The sequence below is a fragment of the Nuphar pumila genome, chromosome 9 (genome assembly GCF_984573655.1).
Source record: "Nuphar pumila chromosome 9, dmNupPumi1.hap1.1, whole genome shotgun sequence".
NCBI classification, from domain to species: domain Eukaryota; kingdom Viridiplantae; phylum Streptophyta; class Magnoliopsida; order Nymphaeales; family Nymphaeaceae; genus Nuphar; species Nuphar pumila.
Genome location: NC_143257.1, coordinates 125,581,822 through 125,604,587, shown reverse-complemented (window position 1 = coordinate 125,604,587; position 22,766 = coordinate 125,581,822). Strand labels below are relative to the sequence as shown.

General features: G+C 40.8%; 1 protein-coding gene across 1 annotated transcript; it reads right to left on the bottom strand.

Annotated features, from left to right (window-relative positions):
• Positions 1-13,091: 13,091 nt before the first annotated feature.
• Positions 13,092-15,228, bottom strand: LOC149829310 (uncharacterized). Its single transcript, XM_090017340.1, has 2 exons — positions 14,846-15,228; positions 13,092-14,315 (listed from the first exon to the last, which is right to left on the bottom strand). The coding sequence occupies exon 2, from the start codon at positions 13,961-13,963 to the stop codon at positions 13,301-13,303; it is 663 nt and encodes a 220-aa protein (XP_089873466.1). The 5' UTR covers positions 13,964-14,315; positions 14,846-15,228; the 3' UTR covers positions 13,092-13,300.
• Between the last annotated feature and the right edge of the window lie 7,538 nt (positions 15,229-22,766).

Sequence of the window (22,766 nt, the reverse complement as noted above, 5' to 3'; positions counted from 1 at the left end):
TCGCTTTAAAATCTCTTTATGCAAGAGGGGAAACCTCTTTGGAATGTCGTAGCTTCTCTTGGCATGCATTCTTGAGCAAGAAGCTTTCTGTGTGTACAGGTGTATGTGAATGTGTGCGTGCATGCACACAAACACTTGTGCACGTTGATCTACATGTGATATCTTGTGAAGCAGTGTTGTTCTCTGAAAAATTTCTTGTAGGTGTCAGTATTTTCAAAATAATTAAAATATCTTATAAAAGACATCATTTTGTAGTTCAATAAGGGTAATCAACAAAAAAGACGGAACTGAACATTGGTTATGTTCTTTCCGTAACAATTGTATCATGTCCAACGTTTGTTTAGACCGTACTCGAATGTTGTGTTCCAAATGTCCGTTGTTTGATGATGATGTGCGGACAACTTGGATAAACATGGATAATGGGTCAGATTATGTCATTTTCGATCGTATGACCTGATTCACCTACCATTTTACATGTTTTAACATGTTTATTAACGTCATTTTGGATCATATGACCCGATTAGTGTGCTATGTAGTGTGGATCCTTTCTTTTCCATGGTATACATAGAGTTGAAAGCCTCATCCATATTGCCAACCTTGCAATACCCAGCTATCATTGTGTAAGTATAATTTTATTGGAATCAATGCCCTTCCTTTGCATCTCAGGACTGTGGAGGCTGCCTCCATCTGTCCTAGCTTACACAGATCAGTGATCAATGCACCATAAGTATGAGCATTTGGTGTCAAGCCTGCCTCTATGCTCTCATCAAGGAGAGTAAATGCTTTCTTGATGTTCCCCCTCTTACAATTCCCATTGATCATTTTATAGCCATAGACATCTCCAACCATGTCCCTATTCTTTATCTCATCAAACTCCTCAGCTCTATCGATATTGCTGTAATTGCACAGCCCATTGATGATATAATCAAACACTTGATAGTCATGCTGTGTCATGTTTTCATCCGAGTAAATCTTGAACAAGAGAGAAAAACTTCATCCGGGCCTTAGAATCCTTGCAGAACTCACCCACTTGAGCCTCTATAACGCAAAAGGGACAGTTATGATCAACAGCTAGAGATTTCAAGAGATCCTTTGCTGCCGAGGAATGGCTGTCCTCCTTGAGCACTCTGTAGATGGGGGTGCAGCAGACGCTGGGGTGGTGCCTCTGGGCTAGTTGGTGGTGACCCAACCAGCTGAAGAAGCACAAGAGGGAAGATGGGTTGAGCTTGGGGTTGGAAATAACGAGGTGGGTGATGTGGGGATTGATTGTGGACACCAAAGCAGAGTGGTAAAGGGAGCCACAGTCATGCTTTGCTATTGTCTCGAAGATTAGTTCGGCAAGTTCATGAGACGAGGAGGAAGGTGGTGATGCGGAAGAGGGGGACAAAGGAGAAGTATGGGGAACAAAGGATCTCTAAAGGGAGGGTTTAGTGGTTTTGATGAACGCCAATCGCTTCTGCTTCTGCATGTTGATTTGTGTTTCACATCTGTGAAGTATTGTGGGTGATATGTATCTCGCTGTGGGTGGAAATTCAGCAGCTACTCAGAGCCATTGCCACTGCCTGCTGGTGACAAACCGCCACAGCCATCTTGGCCTCTGCCCCTCTGCATAGGAGAGAGAGAGAGAGGGGAGGGGGGGCATGCCTGTTGAGAAACAGTTTTTCTCGTAACAAGGGGATTGAAATGATTTTATGGATGCCGCGGACAGTATTCCGCACATCCACTGCGTCCAATGTTTGCCACAAACTGTTGTCTTTTTGGCCATTTCGTCGTGCACAACTCTCCAAACAATGCCTAAGGTTCTCTTAGAAGATATACATGATGGTTTTAGTTAAGCCTGCCAAGCATGGCCGCCTAATGGAAAGAAACACTTTTCACTGAAGTGACAACTTTTTAAAAATCCTGCCTTCGTCGCCTTCCCATGAAAGTTCTTATGGGAGGAAGTGTGAAGGATTAGGATGGTGGTAGGAAAATTTGGGGTCCACTTGTGCCTCATGACACTTTCCCATCATGATGCTTGGATGGGAAAGGGATGTCAGCTCAGCGTTTTCCCATATGAAAAAGTTGTTGATTGTTCAAAGAAAGCTTTTGCACTAGAGAAATGATCAGACGGGGGATTTCTTGGGGAGGGAAAATCCCACGGTAAATTAAAAAATATGTAGTGAAGTAACAAACATTGTGATAAGGATATTGCCAAAAAAAAAGTTGCTACCTGTTTTAAATGTTTGATATTACGTCAAGTTTTTGAATTATTGCAATATTAACATTTATTAAAGGTGGCGTTTTCTAGTTTTCACATACTGTTTCAGCCGTCCACCTCTCTGAAAATTTTCATAGGGCTCATCTGCGACATAAGTTGTCCTGTCATGGTCGGCTTTTGAAAATAGATATCCTCCCATGGTCGTTTGATGCTGTCCAATGCCATGGATGAACGGCATCTGAAGACCCTGACTGAAGACACTGACCTGGTCAGCAATCTATTTTTTTTTTCGATAACCGGTCATCGTTTTTCATGGTAGTCATCACCATCATCAAAATAACGTCATCCTCATTTCTTTACAATTATCGACTTATGTACGTTAGGCATCACCTCAGTGAAATGATTGCACAAATATTTGTGCATTAAGAACTTGATCATCCTCCATCTTGAGGACAGCGCCTGTCAGTTGTGGGGCCAAGATCTGATTGATGGCGATGCTTAATGCACATTTTTTGTGCAAGGCACCCGATCCTCTCTCAGCCATGCCACACCAACCACGCCACCTGTTTCTATGTTTCGCAAGAAACCATGATATTCTAATCTCTTTTTTTATGTTATTTCCCCTTTCCTGAGTTGAGTGACCTAGGGCCCGTTCCCATGTCACGGAAAGTGAGGGGTTTCCGCGGAATGGCATGAAACTCTACACCTTTTTTCGTGGGGTTCACATGCTTATGCAAACAAGGCACCCGTTTTTCACAAGGAAAGTGGAGGCCAAAAATCAATGCACCCCCTTTACTGCGGTAACGTTCCCGCCAGGGGGAGTATGATTCATTTACCGCAGGACGCTCCTTCCGGATTTCAGTGCAGAGCATCCTTCCACGACATGCAAATTGCAAACGCACCCTTAGGGCCCGTTTGTTGGGTTAAACGAAAATGCACACAACCCCATGCATTTTTGTGGGGCCCACCATGGCAACACAACCACGAGATCCTCTCTCTGTGAGGAAAGAGGAACTCGTTTTCAAGGGGCCACCCCCTCTTTCTGCTGAAACGCTTCCTGGGATACGAGTCTGGACCTGGAAACAGCACCTCAAAGTCAGATCAGTGTTCGAACTCACCTGGGTCAGAACTAGGCTCGGTCCATTTATACCCCTAGTTATGGTTGATAATAAGCAATATCCGCACAAGATTATACAGGTAACATGCCTAGATGAGTTGCAAAAATACCCTTTTCAGTACAAGATGTTGAGGTTTCCCAATAGGAAGAACCACCATTCACATGTGAACGGTAATACTTTCTGATATCATGCTGCTAATACTCAGCCATTCACGTGATGAGAATACAGAAGGAATTAAATGAGAGAGAGAGAGAGGGAGAGAGAGTCGTATCTAACAACAGTATTCCATGTATGTCCTACCTAAGGACATGATAAGAAGTCTACCTGCAGAAATACACACAAAGAAGAAGACCAACAGAAGATCTAGAGCAAAAGGTTCAGACCACAATTGCAGAAAGAGGATCTTAATGACAGTGAAGGACTATGGCTGTTGACAGTCGAACCATATGGGCTTGTGTTAAAATACATGTAATCTATATATATATATATATATATATATATATATATATATATATATATATATATACCTGATAAGGGTATTTTAGTCATTTTACATATACCCATTAGGGTTACTTGTTTTTCTCCTTTTTTATTGTTTATATTTATTTTTTTATTTTATTTTTTATTTTTCTCTTTTTTACCCACCATTGAGTCGTTGGGGGCTCCCAACGACTCCATGGGAGCCCCCCTTTGTGACTCTTCTTTTGAGGCCATTTGGCCTCCCCTTTCTCTCAATTTATTTGTATAAATAGGGGTGAACCCTTTGTATAGTTACACTCTAGAGAGCTCTCGCTTTTTCAATAAAGAGACATTTATATTTTGTGTTGTGTTGTCCCTTGTGGACTTGGCTATTATCTCTTTTGTGTGTCCATTGGTGAACATTGTACGTGCTTATAACACTTTGTATTTTCGCATATCTCATTACATGGTATCAGAGCCTTGTGTATGCTCTTGATTTTTTATATAACTAGTTGACTAGTTATATTTCTTTTATTTTGTATCTCTTTCTTCTTTGATGTATCTTTTTGAGAGGTTGAAATGGAAGGAGAACAAAAGATTGATCTCTCTTTCAAACTTAATGATTCCAACTACATGATGTGGGCCGCCGCCATGGAGAACAACCTCAAGGGTAAAAAGCTTTGGGGATACGTTATGGGCACCATTCCAGAACCGCAACTCCAACTCACCAAGATGGATGGTGATCAAGAAAAAACCCTTGAAGGAAATGCCCGCATAAAGGCCATTGAAGATCATCAATCTAAAGTGAAAGATTGGAAAAACAAGCATGCAAAGTTTTTTGATTGGTTCATAAATAATGTGAAGCTCAAAATTTGCGTCAACATTGCTAAATTTCGAATGGCTAATGAAGCATGGTTCTTTATGAAAGGTATGTATACTCAAAAAGACCTTGCTCGTCAATTCTTCCTCCAAGAAAAAATCTGGACTATTAAGCAAGAAAAAATGAGTGTAAAAGATTAATTTGGCACTCTTGGACCCTTATAGGATGAGCTATCTTTACTAGAACCAAAGTGGGTTTCTAGTATAGATGTGAAACTAAGAAGAGAACAAATGAAAAAAGAACACTTTTTTCAATTTCTATATGGGCTTAGGCCCGAATATGAACAAGTTAGATTTTCCCTTCTTCATAGATCTAAGCATCTTCCTTTGGAAGATGCCATAGCCGAAATATGCCAAGAAGAAACTCGTCTTGGCATGATTAAGAGAGGAGATGAAGTTTTGACCGTCTAAACCCGGCAATCATGTGAAAGCCTATAAGCCTCCACACTTTGGGAGACAAAATAACTATAATGGCAACTATAGAAAAGTCATTTGCCATTATTGCCAAGAACAGGGTCATATAAGACGTAATTGCCCTAAGCTAAATGAAGCACCAAAGAATAAGATTGCCTTCGTTGAAGAAATTACTCAAAAGAATGAGGAAACTATCAAAGGCAAGGAGTCCTTCTCTCTTGCTCAACTATCAGAAGCACTTCAAATTTTACTCAAATCGCCATCAACCTCGGGTGCCACCATAGCTTCTTCTTCTCCTCCAGGTATGTCTTCTTGGATTCTTGATTCTGGAGTTTCCTTTCATATGACCTCTCTTAAAAATGGGCTTTCCGATTTGTATAATAACTCTAAAACCTCTTATGTTTCAACCGCCAATGATATATATTTACAAGTAAAAAGTTTTAGAAAGTTGAATTTTTCCAAAGATTTCTTTGTGCCAAACATAAGAGTGGTACCTCAACTTAATTTAAATCTTCTCTCTATTTCTCAAATATGTGATCATGGATGTAAAATATCATTCTCAACTAAGGATTGCTCTATACAGGATCTCTGATCCGGGAAGCAGATTGGGCAAGGCCATAGGAGGGGAGATCTCTATTACATGAGCAACTTGAAGCTTCCCACATTCTTTTTGTAATCATGTCAAAGATAAAAATATTGAAACTTGGCATCAAAAATTTGGACATCCAAGTTTCTCAAAAATGTACTCCTTTCCTTTTGGAAAGAAATTTTGTAACGAGAAACATTTTGTTTGCAAGAATTGTATTTTTGGAAAAATGAAATCCACTCTTTTTTCAAATCGAACTTTTGTATCCAAAAGACGTTTTGAGTTAGTCAATTTGGACGTTTGGGCCCTTCTCCGGTCATATCGAAAGAATGATACTCCTATTATGTTACTTTCATTGATGACTACACTAGACATGTGTGGATCTATTTTCTCAATTTAAAATCCAAAATCTTTGACTTCTTCAATAAATTTCATATGATAGTTAAAAATCAATTTTCAAGTAATATCTCTACTCTTAGATCTGATTCGGGTGGAGAGTATCTATCAAATGAATTTCAAAATTATTTGAAAACAAATGGAATTTGTCATCAAAGACCATGTCCTAAGACTCCTCAACAAAATGGTCTAGCCGAAAGAAAGCATAGACACATTTTGGAAACCACCAGGACACTTCTTATTTCCAAAGAAATTCCAAAAGTTTTTGGGTCGAATCCGCTTTAACTTCAACTTACTTAATAAATAGAATGATATCTTCATCCTTATAAAATACATCTTTATATGAAAAACTATTTGAAAGAACACCTGATTTCAATAGATTAAGAATTTTTGGATGTAAATATTTTGTCCTTACACATAAAAGAGACAAATTATCTCCTAAAGCTATTGAATGTGTTTTCTTAGGATATGAAGAAAATCAAAAGGGTTTTAGATGTTTCGACCTTAAAAATAACAAACTTTATGTATCCAAAGATGTAACCTTTTTAGAAAATGAAAATGGTTTTTAGAAAACTAAAGATATTGACAAAAGCGAATATGCTTTCTTATTTGATCTTCTCTCTCAAGAAGATGAGACTCCTCAAGAAGAGGAAATCTCTAATGATTTGTTGAATGATCTAGAGGATATTTTTCTTAACAATGTTGAAAATGAAAGTGATAGACCCATCCAAACCTATGTTAGGCGTGGTCAACAAGCTCCCATGAGTGTCTTAGAAAAATACTCTCAAGATTCCAACATAGAAGAAACCTCTTTAAGGAGATCCGACCGAATCTCCAATCCTCCTAATAGGTTTGTTTCCTATGAGTCTCTAACCCTAAGGTATAGAGTGTGTCTAATTGCGTTACACTCTTTTCATGAACTTTCACATTATAATGAATCCAAAAACATTTCCCAATGGGTTGAAGCCATGAACTTAAAACTTAGTGCCCTTGAAAAGGCAAAAACTTGAGAAATAACTTCATTACCCACTAGAAAGAGATATATTGGATGTAGATGGGTCTTTAAAATTAAAACTAAAAATGATGGATCATTAGAACTCTATAAAGCCCGGTTGGTAGCAAAAGGATACGCTTAAGAATACGGTATAGACTATGAAGAAACCTTTGCGCCCGTAGCTAGAATGACTAGTGTTAGGACTCTTATTGTGGTTGCGTCAGTTAAAAAATGACCTATTTATCAATTAGATGTTAAGAATGCATTCTTAAATGATGAATTAAATGAAGAAGTTTACATGGATCCTCCACTAAGAGTATGTATTGGTGAAAATAAGATTTTCAAACTTAAAAAGGCATTACATAGTTTAAAGCAAGCTCCAAAGGCTTGGCATGATAGATTTAGCAATGTAATGACAAATTTGAATTTTTGTTCATGCTATACTGGCACTGCTTTGTTTGTGAAAAGTGCAGGGTCTTCAGTAGTTATTCTACTACTTTATGTTGATGATATGATCATCACTGGAAGTGATGAGCAAGGAATCAATGATATTAAGAAAGTTTTAAAAGAAAATTTTGACATATCTCACCTTGGTTTCTTAAGATAATTTTTAAGAATTGAAGTAGCGTACTCTCCTCGAGGGTACATTCTCTCTCAGATGAAACTTGATGCTGACATTTGTTCCAAGTCTGATATCTCCGATAATAAGAAGACAGAAACCCCTGAAGTTATCAATGCAAAGTTAAGGTTGAAAGATGAAACACTCCTCGAGGATCCTACTCCCTACCGCCAACTTGTTGGGTCTCTGACCTACTTATTCATCACTCGGCCAGACATAGCTCATGGCGTCCACTCAATCAGTCAGTTTCAACATGCACCTACTGTAATGACCTCAATTTTTTAAAATAATGGGTATCTTTCTAAATTTGGTCTTGGATCCGTTATCGTTATCAGATCCATAAAAGAATCCATAAATAACCCACAATGGGGCGTTAAATTATACTTATAATAGTATTTATAAAAAAATAAATAAATAAAGTTTAATATATAGGGTCAGACCCACAGTTGGATCCACGGATCCAACTGAGGATCCGTCACTCGTAGGCGAAACCGGGTCCATTATTAAAATGGACCCAACGTCGAGGGTCACGGGCTCGGACCCAGATCCGATTTCACTTATTAAGGGGGGGCGTAAAACAGAATCGTGCTTAGGGCACGATTCTTGTTTTCAAGAATGGGAAACAAAAGGGGGAGGGGGGTTACGCAGGGCGTAACCAACCCCGCGTCTCGCGATAAAGGGGAGTGGAGAGAGGGTTTTGCCCTCTTCACTCAGGCTCTCTCTCTTCCCCCATCTCTCCCTGTCTCTCTCTCTGTCTGTGTGCGCGCGCCGGAGGAAAAGAAGTCGCCGGCAAAGCTCCGGCCATCCACAACCAGCAAGGGGCTTCGTCTGTCACAGCCGTGAGTGGAGCTTTGGCCACCAGCAACCACCAAAGGCCGCGGCTAACAGCAGCTCGATACACCCGCCACGGCAGCCTCCGATCGCCGGAAAGACCGTCGGAAAAGCTTCAAAAAGGTATGGGGCTCCTATCGAATCTAGGTGAGGGATCGAACATGGGTTTGATCCCATGTAATCTTTTGAGATGATTGTCCATGGGAACCCTCTCGATGGCAGATTTTTGCAAGCACCATGGGGAAGAACCATGGATCATTTCCCATGGCCCGATTTTCTCCTCTTCGTACTGGCCTAATTTTTCTCCCATTTGGATGGAAAAGGAAAGTTCAGGGTTTCTATTTATGAAAAAGGGGTTCTCAGTTTTAGGTTGTCACGAATGAGGGATTTGGGGATGATTGACGAAAACCCCAATTCAGCCGAAATTGAGGATTTTTAGTTTATTTTCGCTTTGAGGGGGGGATTTTATTTCGATTTCTTGAAAATCTATATACGCTATGAGGTATCGGATGGCCCCAGTTGTAGGGTTTCCAATTTCTTGTTAATTTGATTATACTAACTCCTTTAATGATTGATTCTCGATGTTTTAGTATTTTATGTGATATAATGTGGTTAAATTAAATTAGAGTCAATAAAATGTGCTCTTGAATCAAAGCAAATGATGTGTTATGTGAGATCAGGGGCTTATCATCATACACAGAGTGGATGGGTGTCTAGTGCCTGTGTGCACATGTGAGGTGTGTATATGTTGTGCATGGGTGCATGCCTGGGCATGTACAATGTGTGTTATTGATCGACTCTAAGTCTGGACACTTATGTGTTAACTACCTGTATCAAACTCGATTCTAATCAAGTCTGTATTTGTATGCTCTCTTGTTATATTGATCAGCCAGTTACATGGGTGCTAAATATTCGTCTGAACCTAATAATAGATACTTGTAATTGGACGTGTTGACTGCTATGAAATCGTGTTGTTGGTCCCGGAAATCAATACGGATTTAACAAGTTCAGCACATGATCTAAATTCAGATCTGAATAGAAAAAAAAATGGTCTCAGTGCCAAACATAAAATAAACTCTCTGTAGGGAACTGAAGGCATGTGTTGACCTCCCTGAAGCTGTAACAGGCATAATAACAGTCCAACACGCATTGGTATACGTTCAATAAGTTACATATGTTCATCATGTTTGATGTTATTCATAATGCTAATACCGTTCTTTCATGTTAGGTTGACATATGTGTTCATATACGAAAGTCATAAGTTCTGCCCAGCAATATGTATATATGGTTAATCTTGCTAAAGAGTGGTTCATTGTCCTGGTGATGTTATCATTATTATAAGAATGTGTTGTCATTTAACTACCAAGTTATTGAGATTTTTGTAATCATGTATGCTTGATGAGTATGTGTAATTTATGAGCACACTCACACTCAAAGGAAATGTGCATTGGTTAATACACGTATATGATGTAGCTACCAACCATAGTGAAAGTGCATATGGTTGAGTAATTACATGTACATGTTTGGGTTTATATTTGCATGAATGTACATGCATTTGATACTTTGGCTTAGTGTATGAATAAATACTATTTGGGTTTTATTGTGTGATGCGCCTAAATGGACCATCACCGACCTGGAGAGCCGTGGGTTTGGTTTTCTTTCTCATATGTTTTTAATTGCATCACTTGAACCACATAAGATGGTTTGGCACATTACTACACTGTTCTAGTGGTTTATACGGGTTGGAGTCCCGAATGGGTCCCCGCAAGGGAGGATGCGGGTTTTCACTTTACTTTTGCATATGGTGTTGCAAACTTATCTTAAATAAAAATATGATGAATAAGAACAGTGTAATATACATTCTGGGATATCTCATCTGGAGTATGAGAATCTTAGAAATCCGGTCTTGGGGAGACTGTGAGGATACAAAAACTTCGTGTGCTGTAATTTGGTCTCTTGAACCCGATATTGAGGTTTTTTCTCCTGACCACGGTTTTAGGGAGAATCCGTCACTTTACCCGGGAGTGGTGTGTTTGACACAGCTGTTGTTATGGTACCAAGAAAGTGGCACTTGTGGGCGTGGGGTGTCCCTTGTGTCCCCGACATTAGATGTGGAGGTCTAATGTTCCGAAGGTGATTCGGTCGAGGGCTAAGTTGGAACCCAGTAATAAAATACAAATTGTGTGTTAAGCTACCCTGGGAACCTACTTGACCTCGGGGATTGTACTCGTTTGGTGTATCAGCGGGCAACGGTAATTAAAAAAATGAACTTAAGGTTGTGTGCATTTAATAGCGCATGCATATGGAAAGATGGAACTTAAATGAAAGATAACAGAAGAAATCATGCATTGCACATAATAATGCATTTTTCTGTTATGCATTAGATCATGCATGTTTGAATCATTCTCTATATCATGACATGATTTGGTGGTAGCATAGGATTTACTTATTGAAATCATGTTGCAAGGTTTGGTTATTTAGTTCTTGATATATGGTACTGCTTTAATGTTCTTGACTGGTGAGCATATGTAATTGTTGGTAGGTATGGATATTTGAATACTGCAAATTTTATATATGTACTCACTCAAATCATTGTATGAAATCTTATCCATGTTCTTTGTCTCACCTGGTTTCTTTAGAAGTAGCTGTACTCAGAATTTCGGTTCTGACACCCTACTTTGTTGGTTTTTCACAGGACATGGTGAACAGTGAGGCTGGACTGGCTACTGAGGATGGAAGAGAGTCATACTTGAGCTTGTCAGCTTCAGCAGGGGACATAGTGGCTCTATTTTTGCTTCTCTTAGTTCTTTTAAATTTTTGCAGCTGTTACTTCACTTTTGAGTTGTGTATGATACTCTTATTAGTTCATTAATAAAAGAGTTTTAGTTGGTTGTTATGGATGATGATTGCAACTTCGTTTGTGGTGGTTGGGCTATCCAATGAAAATTGAAACTGTGAGGACCCCGGATCTCTGGGAATGTTTCCGCATTGAAAAAAAATATTCCATATTTTTAAAGGACATGGATTGGGGTCGTTACACATACAATTGTGCACATGAGTGCAGTCTTAAGGATAGTCAGATACATCAAAAACATCGTAACTAAGAGAGTTTTTATTTTCTCTTTTTCATCACTTGATTTAATTGCTTATACTGATGCTGATTGGGAAGGAAATCCTAGTGATAGAGTCTCAACTACTGGTTTTTGTGTTTTCTTAGGTGACTATGATTTCTTGAAGATGCAAGAAGCAGCACAAACTATCATTGTCCTCAATAGAAGCAGAATATCGTACTAAGGCCACTATAACCATGAAGCTTGTGTAGCTAAGAAGTTTCCTCAGTGATATGAGCATAGTCATCTCTACTCCTTCGAAGATGTTTTGTGACAACAAAAGTGCAATTTATATCGCAAGCAATCACACCTTCCATGAGCGTACTAAGCACATCGAGATGGACTGCCACTACGTTCGTGATGAATACCTAAGAGGAACCATAACTCTCCCTTACGTTACTTCCGAGTACCAGTTGATGAACTTCTTCACTAAAACCCTTGCAGCTCCTCGTTTTATGTTCCTTCTCGGCAAGCTCTCGGTTATATCCCCGTAAAGCTTGGGGGAGGGTGTTAAAATACATGTAATCAATATATATATATATTCATTACCCGATAGGGGTATTCTAATCATTTCACATGTACCCATTAGGGGTACTTGTTTTTCTTCTTTTTTATTGTTTATATTTATTTTTTTTCTTTTTTTAATTTCCTCTTTTTTACCCACTTAAGGGGGCCCCACCATTGAGTCGTTGGGGCCACCAACGACTCCATGGGAGCCCCCCTTTGTGGCTCTTCTTTTGAGGCCACTTTTAAGGCCATTTGGCCTCCCCCTTCTCTCATTTTATTTGTATAAATAGGGGTGAACCCCTTTGTATATTTACACTCTAGAGAGCTCACTCTCTTTCAATAAAGAGGCATTTATATTTTGTCTTGTTCCTTGTGAACTTGCTATTATCTCTTTTGTGTGTCCATTGGTGGACATTGTAAGTGCTTATAGCACTCTTTGTATTTCCGCATATCTCATTACAGCTTGAAGGGCATAACGAAGCCTTACATGGTAACTGGAACATGTTGATGTGATCAACACCATGGAAGCGATTTCATGAGACTGTTAACCTTGAACTATGAAGGTTAATCTTTAGTCTGTCTGATTCATATAAGGAAAAGAGCATGGCAATCATAATGTAGCATTTTGAATCAATCCACAAATGGCTAGCAACAAGTGAAGAGGTGTAAGAGTACTACCCCTAAAACATCCTACAACTGTTCTTTGTATCTCAGAATATCACCTGATTTTGTTAAAGGCAGCATCCAATTTGTGGATTGATTTTTTTTAGCCTGAAAATTGTGGTCAGCAATACATCCGTAGTGGATTCATAGACAAGAAAAGTCTGGCCAAGTTACATTAGTTCACAAAGCAGTGGCATAGTTCAACTTGTGGCTTGCTTTTTCAAGTTCAAATTGTGGCCACCAATATATCAATACTGGATTGAGAAACACAAAAATACTCGGGCTAAGATATATTAATAAGCAAAGCAGTGGTAATTGCAAGCATGAAAGTCATTGCAGTTGAAACAAGCATGAAATCAGTACTAAACAGACGGACAGATTCACTATAAACACCAAAACAACATCAAACTATGACCATCCATAGGCTCAAAAACATGCTTATACATTGATGTGATGTTTCCAAACCTAAGATTAGCATAATTTCAAGTCTCAAAGGGGAAGAAAGGCAAAACTGCAATTAGATGTTACTGTACAAGAACAAGGTGCTGAACCGAGGAACCATTTGAGCTTTGGGTGTTCCTTTTGCAATCGAACTCCTGCAAATTGGCCAACCCATCAGCCAATGCTCCTTCACTTCCACTTCCAGAACTAGCATGGCTGTCAGTATCTGGCAGAGTTCCAGGCGAACCATCGCTTCCATTAGGATCAATTTCCTCTTCGCCTTCAGTCAGACCTTCATCTGCAAGCTCTACACTCTTCGGAACGGTGACAATTAACTCTCCAGCTATATAAGCGGCACTAGCAAGCTCCGGCCTCGTAGAAGGGGGCAGCCTGAACCTCCACCGATCCAGTTCTAGCTCATCCATCGACAATTCGAGCAAGTTCCGACCATGGACTACAATTTTGGAAACACCAGGGATGATTTCCACCAATTGGGTTTGCACGTCCTCCGTGATTTGATCCGTGATCAACACGAACCTGAAGCAATCTTGATTTTCTTGCACCAAAACATTGGCCTCTGAATTGAAGGGCAGCTCCAGAACCTTGTTGAAAATATGCGGCAGTTTCCGGAGCTTCTTCTGCCTCCCCACAATGGAGAAAGAAGGCAGCCCAGCTTCAGAGAGGGTCGCATTGATATCATAACGGAACGTAATGTTCCGTTTCTTCGGAGGAGGGGGAGCCATCATGATCACCAAGGTTGCTGAAAACCCCCAAAACCAAAATTATCCACTTTATGAACAAAACACCGTTATCAGAGACACCCAATTTCTTAACAGAGGCCTATTCTGAGATACCCAGTTAAGAAAAATCCCCAACTTTTCAGCAACAACCACACTCTTTCACAAAAACATCATCAATACTCAGACCTAGAAAGAAGAAGCAAAGTTCCAGTAGAAACCCTAACAAGGAAGACCGCGTTTTCTCACTGCACACAAGCTGCAAGTGCTTACATCTGCCGAACCAAAAGGCCCTAATCCTAACCCCCAACAAGATAAAGGCCTCAGCCAATGTACCAGAAAACCCTGACAATCAAAAACCCTAATCCAAACACAAGAAAGACACGAGAAATTAGGGCATAGACGATCCCACAAATGATCAAATCATGAGAAGGAAATCCAAAGCCAGCATATATATATATATATATATATTCACAGAAACCACCAAGAGATCATACAAAAGTACTCAGCCAGAACGAGTCAAAAGAAACAGACGAACAAAACCCAATAATTGAAACGCTAACCAGATTAAATATAACGATTACACCAATAACAACAAAAGGAAAAACAAATCAAGAAAAAGAAAAAAACCGCGATTTATCAGTAAAAATCAAAACCCTCAGAAACGATAGAATGAAACCCTAACTCCAAAACGGCAACAAAAAACCATCTTTAATTAAAAAAAAACATAGCAAATCTTACCGTGGAATCAACTCCAAATCAACAGAAATCTCAAATAAAAACACATGAAAATAACAACAAAAATATTGAAAAAAAAGGCGTAGAGCAAATGAGATTCCGAACAAAACCCTAATTCTATTTAATAAAAAAAGAAGAAGGGAAAGAGAAAACCTGGCAAAATTTTCCTAGAATTAAATGAAGAAAAATTTTCTCGATCGATCGGAAACCGTGTTTACCACGAGAAGACCGCGCAAGCTTTCACAGAAGAGAACCCCAAAAGGATGGAAAGAAGGTGATGGAAAATCCTATGGAAGCCCTACTTGCATCATTTTTGGGGGGCTAAAAATTAGGGTTTTCTGGATCAGTAGCGCCCGCGATTAGGCGACGGCAATCGAAATGATCGGTATCTTCTCTTATGAAATGATTGAATCGGGGAACAGATGGAAATCGATCGAGCAAAAACTTGAATCTACGAGAAGGAGAAGAAGAGGAGGATTGGAATTCGAGGGGTCGAGTGATAGAGATAGAGAGAGAGAGAGAGCACTCGACGGTGGAGTCCTGCAGAAGGTCATCCAGATCATCAGGTATTTACACAAAAGCGTCCAATTTTTGCCTTATTACATTTAACACCTGATTTTTTTCTAAATTAAAAAAATTAATGTATGTCCCCAAGGTAGTAGACCCACATTTTGATGCAGAGATCTCCAATCTGAAACTGACACATTATCTTCGGATGTAATTCTCAAAATAGAATCTGAATGTGTTCAGATCAGATTCTGACTTATCTGGTTGGAGTTTTTCGGATTTGGGTTGATATTTTCTGTTGGATCTATGTATGGGCATGAATCATATCCGTTCCATCTATGCTTTTTACATCTACATTTTTATTGTTTTTTTACTGAAAAGCGGTAAAATTTATCACAAATTTTCCAATCTAGATTCAACTGTACTTCATCGGATCTATGGTCAAATTTGCCAAGATATACTGCACTGAAACGACTCAGACACAATCTTTTGAATCTTGAACATAATTATGATACAGGTTTCAAAACTTTTGTCAGGTAGTGAATTGGATTGCCTTGGATTAACGTGTCAGATTGAGCGTAAACCACCTTCCTCCAGCCTAAACCTTGCGTTTGAGAAAAAATGCAAACCTGAAGTACCTATCATATGGCATATGACAGGAACCCTGTCATATGCTAAAAAAATATGACAAGCTGGGAACATGACTCCATTCTCCTGGATGCAATTGTGCGTCTAATAGGCAACTGGATGCATGTGGTGAGAGTGAACACGCAGACATCTCTCTCTCTCTCTCTCTGACATCGAATTTTACATTCAGAAAAAATGGACAGCTGAAGTACCTATCATATGGCATATGACAGGAACCCTCACGTGTTAGAAATAATATAAGCTGGGCATATGACTCCAATCTCATGGATGCAATTGTGACAGTCTAACAGGAAACTGGATGAGGTGAGAGTACACACACACAGATCTCTCTCTGATATCGAACTTTACATTAAAACGATCCAGTTCACTGCATTAAGTAGAAGATAACCATGTTACATGACAGGAAGCATGCTTACGTATGACAACAGCACAAGTACGCATGCATAAGTGCATGTACATGGCCAGTACAAGACAGACAAAGCTTGGTGATGTGTGACTGTCATGCATCACAACATCACCATAAGCTCCTTATTTGATTGGTAGAGTAGCATGGCATAGAGCACCATGCATTTTATTCATTGCTAAGGCATGAGGCCATGCATCACCTCAGCTGCAATACTCAGGCCCAGAACCACAATAGCCAAAGCGACTGCAGCATGGGAGGCCAATGGAGCTGCAGTTCACCTTGTTCCCGCCCAGAGGGCCGCAGCAGGGCCCGGACGTGCAAGGGCCTTGAGCATCCGCGCCCTGCGGCATCACTGCGATCATCACCAGCACTATCATGGCAATCACCACCAGCACTGCTCTTGCCTTCTTTCCCTCCATGGCTAATAATTAATGGCTTGCTTTAGTTTTCTAGCTTTCTCTCTCTCTCGCTTGTGGTACTCCTCCCGATGGTTCACCCATATTTATAGGCATAAGTCAATGTTGCATCACGGGAGACTCATGTGGCTTGCCTTAGTTTGCATGTGGATCCAATCACAATGTCCATTATGACCAGTTGGATCAGGAACCGGATCCCTAATCGGCTTCCTCATGCAAGTTCTACTTTCCTTTTCTTTAAAAAAATATAAATAAATAAAACTAGTTGTTTTGGATAACGGGTGCATCGGAACCCACTAGGCCCAGCTTGTTTGGGTACTGAAATTACCACTTTTCATGGCCTTCATTGCCACCTTTCTTCCCATAACGATGACATAAGCACCTTTGATAAGCGATCCCCATGTTTGCACAACGAATGGTGTTGATAAAGATCACATGATTTCAATTAAAACACATGATAAGTGTGCATTTTGGCGTTGATTCGACCCCCTTAGCACGGATTTTGGTTCAGATGATATTGAAAATCACCATTGATGATGATTTTCAATTGTTTTGCACACCAAATCTGTATAAGGATCAGGTGCAGTGTAACCAAAGTGTGGGACTGCACCTGGCTGCCCTCCATCTCATTGTTGGGCCCCATAGCTCACAGTATGTATGGCAGTCAGGTGGAGTGGTTCTGGTGTGCAATGAGATTGCACCTGATCTGACCTCACACCAAATCGAATTTGGATCAGTCGGTGCACCCACATTGGTGCAATGGGACCCCCGACAGCTGAGGAAGCAGATCAGGTCATGCTGAACATGAGCGTTTTTGCTCATGCCGACATCATGGCCGTCTGTTTGCATTTTGGATGAATGCCACGTGGTTTTGTTGACTTTTGAGGTTTTTAAAATGCAAATCGGATGGCCACGGTGTCAGCATGAGCAAAAACGCTCATGTTCAGCATGACCTGATCCGCTTCCGACAGCTGATGGGTTGTGCTCAGGTGCAACATGTAATTGGTGCAATGTGATTGCAGCCTCCCTCACCCTAATTTTTCTTTTTTGAACGAGGGGTTTGGCATCTTGCCCTTGATCGATCAGGATGGGGGGTTACGTAGACCAGGTGGCCAGCCGGAGGCAGATGTCGACTGGTACTCCATCCTCAAATCCGGTGAGACTTGGGGAGAAATGGCGGATCTGATTGCCAGGTTTCTCGAGGTCAACGGTCCATGATTCACGGGTTCGTTCCACATATTAATGCAAATGAACCCCATAAACTTTGGATTTCCTGTTAGTTCCTTTGACCACTCATATTGGAACCTGACTATCTGAATCCATGAAAAAAAGTGATGATGTATAAGAGCTTCCAGATCTTTGGTTCATACCGAGTCCATGACTGGTACACTGCATAGGTCGAGTACAACAAAAACAGATAACCCTTGGCTTTTTACTGCTTTGTCCAGTAACAGTTATCAGATCGGTTGGATATCCTCCGGCAGTGGGGGATCCATTAACATTAAATGATCAGTATGGTACGACCCAAAACTTTACCTACTGGAGTGTTCACCACATGGTATCTATTTTGTTTTGTGTTCAGCCTAACCTGGACCTGGATCTGGATCAACTTGAATCCATTCTGCCTCATGTAGAACTTCGCCAATTTCTAACTGCTAACCTGACCTAGCTAGAACCCTCTAACAACCCAGTTGGGAAAAAAAGTAAAAAAGAAAAAAAAAACAAGTTGGCACTACTCTGATATCATGCACCTAGGAATTTGTTTATTAATTTCCCTGATAAAAACTGATCTGTCCCACTAGAACCCAAGTGTGTCATTGTAAGTGTCATTTTCCTTCCTTTGATTTTATGATGTGCTCAGCTTTCATTTATGCAGTCCTATATTCCAATGCTAAGTTATGTCACAAAGACATGAGTATAACCTCACACCTGACTTGTAAAACACACACAAAAAAATATATATATTTAGATTCGGGTCGGATCCGGACCCGGACCCGACCCAAACCCTTTGGACAACGAGGCAAAGGACGTGAGGTTCTTGAGACCGACTCCCTCTCCTCTGTGTTGTCGAGCACCACCACCGACGACCCCCCTCCTTTCATCGAGCTCCCCTCCGGCAAGCTCCTTCCGACAACCCCAGGTATGCATCCACCACCCCACTTTTTCTCCTTTTCCCCTCTCGCTTCTCTTTCTCACTCACTTCTCCGTTGGGCAAGGAGAGGGCCGAGCCGCCTCCCTGCTGCCCTAGATCGCAGGGGAGGGGCAAAGCCCCCTCCTTACGACTCCTTTTAGCGAGGGAGGGGCTGAGCCCCTCCCTGTGCTGTGTTTGGTAAGGGAGGGGCTGAGCCCCTCCCGGTGCCCTCTGGTTGCAAGGGAGGGGTCCAGCCCATCCCTGCACCCAGGTCGAGCCCCTCCCTGCTTTCTGTTACGGCAGGGGAGGGGCTGAGACCCCTCCATGGTCCCTGTTACGACAGGAGAGGGGGTCGAGCCCCCTCCCTGCTTCTTGTTACAGCAGAGGAGGGGCTGAGCCCCCTCTCTGCTCCTTGTTACGACAGGGGAGGGGATCAATACCCCTCCCTGCTTCTTGTTACGACAGGGAAGGGGTCGATCTCCCCTCCCTGCTCCATGCACCACCTTTAGCCGGGGAGGGGCCCAACCCCTCCATGTTTCTTTTTCGGTAAAGGAGGGGGTCAAGCTCTCCTCCGTGCCCCTTGCTCTCTGTTACGGCAGGGGAGGGGGTCTAGCCCCTCCCTGCACCCCTTTTTCGACGGGGAGGGGTCGAGCCCCCTTCCTGTGCTTCTTCTCTCTTTAGGCAAGGGCATCACCCCTGCCTCTGTTGTTTTTCGGCAGGCAGGGGCAAGCCCCCTGCCACTCTTCTACTTTGACAGACAGGGGCACAGCCCTGCTTGCCCTCGCTTTCTGAGGGCAGGAGTGCAACCTCCTGCCTCCTCGTAAATTTTTGATAGCAGGTCAGCAGGGGCTCGCAATCCTTGCTTCTTGCACTGATAGCAGGTGCGCAAGGGCTCGATGCCCCTGCCTCTGCTTCCTTCACGTCAGGACGACAGCAATGTTCCTAACATTCTATTTTTGGTGTTAGCCTGCTAAGACGTCACTTTTTCAGCTCGTACGACGGATCCCGCTCGTGCTCTGTGGCCCGAGCCATCAATTGTTTACACTCACTGGTACCAACAAGCTTGCAACTCCCCAAGGTAGGGGAAGATTGCACGAAGGACTTGGACAATTGAATCAAGTTCAATTAACTAAAAAGGATAATTAATTAAATATATATACAAATATATATTTATAGGAGTATGCATTTAACTCAAGGACGCGGTTTCGCGATCCTTGTCTTTTACTTTTGTCATATCTTTCCTTTGTCGTCGCGCTTTGTGCTCAGGCTCTTGCTTTTGCAAATATGTTGTTACTGCCTTGCCATTGCAGATGATGCTGAGGTTTTCGCTCTTTACATGTGCTATAAAGGCATCCTCGTGGAGGATGCAAAGAGAATTTACCACTCTCCCTCTTGCGACAAGAGTTGAGTCGGGAGCTAGTGATATATCCTTATCTAAGGAGAGAGATACCTCGCAAGGATCCTGGCTCTTCGAGTACGCAATTACTGCATAGTAGACTTGAGATTTAGAGAGCTACGCAAAAGCATCAAACTGCCCCAAATTGAAGTATTTGAAAGGATGTGATTGGCTGGTTCTGTTCGTATATTTGACATATCTCAGGTAACCCCGAATTGGGCCTCGAGCGAACTTCTTAGTGGGGGTTCTGTTGAGAAACCCGTATCTCGTCTATCGAGGTCGATATCGTGTCATGCGAGGCATGTAAATACCCTGATAGCAGATGAGATTCTAGAAAATCGCATGTCGAATGTTGGCACAAGCTGCTGGCTGTTTCAAAAGATAAAGAATGTTAAAAGTAAAGTTTAAGAAACATTACATCTTTGTAAAACACTTCTGTTGAGGCTTCTATTGAGGTGTTATACCACTTTCATTCTAGAGTACTTGTAGTCGTGCACTACATGCTAGTACTGCGATGTTCGGATGAGATGGTCGTGCGGCCTCGAATAGTTCTAAATGTACAATGTTGTAATCACATAATATGGTGATTGATCGCCTTCACAGGCTAGATGCTCGAGTGGTTGAAAGACCACAACATAGAATGGGTCGTTATTTAAGCAACACCTAACGCACTCATTCGCTTCTTGTTGCCTGTTAAGGAAGAGGACGAAACGGTACAAAACTTCAATGGAGTTAGGAGAAGGGACTGCCAGACATTATCCTAAGTGGTAGATCCCATGGACTTATGCAGAAGTTGGATGCATCCGTTGCCACTTACCTGCCTTTGGAGAATCCTCTCTCGACAAAAGCCGTCCCGTTAGGAGCGGACTCAGTTAGCCATTCGGGTTATTAAAAATACATAGAATAACAAACATTCGAACTAGTCGCAGTTGTTTCTACGTTTTGTCTGCGCGTACCTGTAGACCAGTAATATCAAAACATAAAGTCTATTCACACTGGTTGATGGGTCATGAGACTTGCTTATCACGTAGTAGTTCACAACTTACGATCAAATGAATCGTCATGTTGTGTTTGACAGTTGTACTACTTACTTGCTTGACGGCTTACCTGTGTTGCACTACTTACTTGCTTGAACTACTTACCTGTTTTGCACGGCTACATGTTTAACTGCATATCTGCTTTAAACTACTTAGCATACTAAATTAAATGCTCTTAATTCAGTTTCATGTATTATCTCTTGTGCACCTACTAGTTTTTTGCGAAACTAACTCATTCTATGGGTACTGGTGATGATTAGGTACACCACGGGTGATGGTGTGATTGCAAGATGACTTCAAGATTTTCTCTTCCTACTCTTAGCTCGCGTCCCAGACATTTTGAGTTTTCTAACGGATTTTCTTTGGGATATCCAAATTTTGTACTATTTGAGGAACTTCTTAAATGAAAGTGGTTTTTTCAAGTATTTTGCAAGTAGCATGGATTATGCGTTTTGGTTCCTTTAGCTAATGTGCCCAAGGTTGTCAGCTTACCTTTTTGAATTTAATAAAAGAATAGTCTTTCGTTGATTTCATAAACAAACTCTGAAGGAAAAAGATTTTTCTAGTCTCTAGCCTATTTTTTGAAAGGTTCGACAGTTTGAAATTTTGGGGCGTTACATGACTCGAGTTCGACACGCATGTTTGATTTTTTTTTTTTGAAAATAAAATATGGCAACACATATTGTTTGAATATTTTAATCAATAAAAACTATTTTTTGATGCTTTAAGATATAAAAATATATTTTTTACTGAAATCTTATTAAAAATAATCAAATAATCATTTAAAATATTAAATTAATATTTGTACGTGTCAAGATTGTGTCAGTGTGTCCTATTGTATCAGAATCATGTCACCCATGACATGACCCTAGATGGCGTGTGATTGTGACAGATGCTAGAGACCCCCCCCAAGTCCATCATAATCTTTTATTCTTTTTGCAAGGAATGGTCTCCCTTATGACTTAAACGTGTTCCCTTGAGCAATGCACTTTTTTCTTTACAAATTTACAAAGAAAAAACCCCCTCAGATCAGAGACCTACCTAGCCGCGTTGGCTCTGCTTCTTATTATAATTGATAATGGGTTAGAATTGATTATGAATTCTGATGAGACCGACGAAGTGTTTATTTGCTCTATTTGAATTTCTGAATGGGGAGTTGGAGTTATCACCTGTTATGTCATAATCTTTTCTTGTGCTTACAAAGATTTCTTGTTTGTCCATATTTGAAGAGGATGAACTATTTGGAAGTCTTGATCGTGTAAATTGTAATGCACTTTTCCACACGAAGTCTATTTCCCATGAATCTAAACATGAGAACTCATGGGAATCTGCTCTCGTTTATTATTACACATGAAAAATTAGAGATGCAGGCATTTTCAATCCGATTTAGATGTCAGTATTAACATATCTGAACTAACCAATAATATTGAATCTGCACATGGAGATCCTTACAAGATCTGGGATTTAACTTACTATTTTTTAACCTCCTGTCATGCAAACCATTTTTAAATAATTTTTATGGTTCTTCTAATG

Excerpts from the sequence above, each read along its gene's own strand:
- LOC149829310 (XM_090017340.1), bottom strand. The coding sequence starts at position 13,963 with ATGATGGCTCCCCCTCCTCCGAAGAAACGGAACATTACGTTCCGTTAT.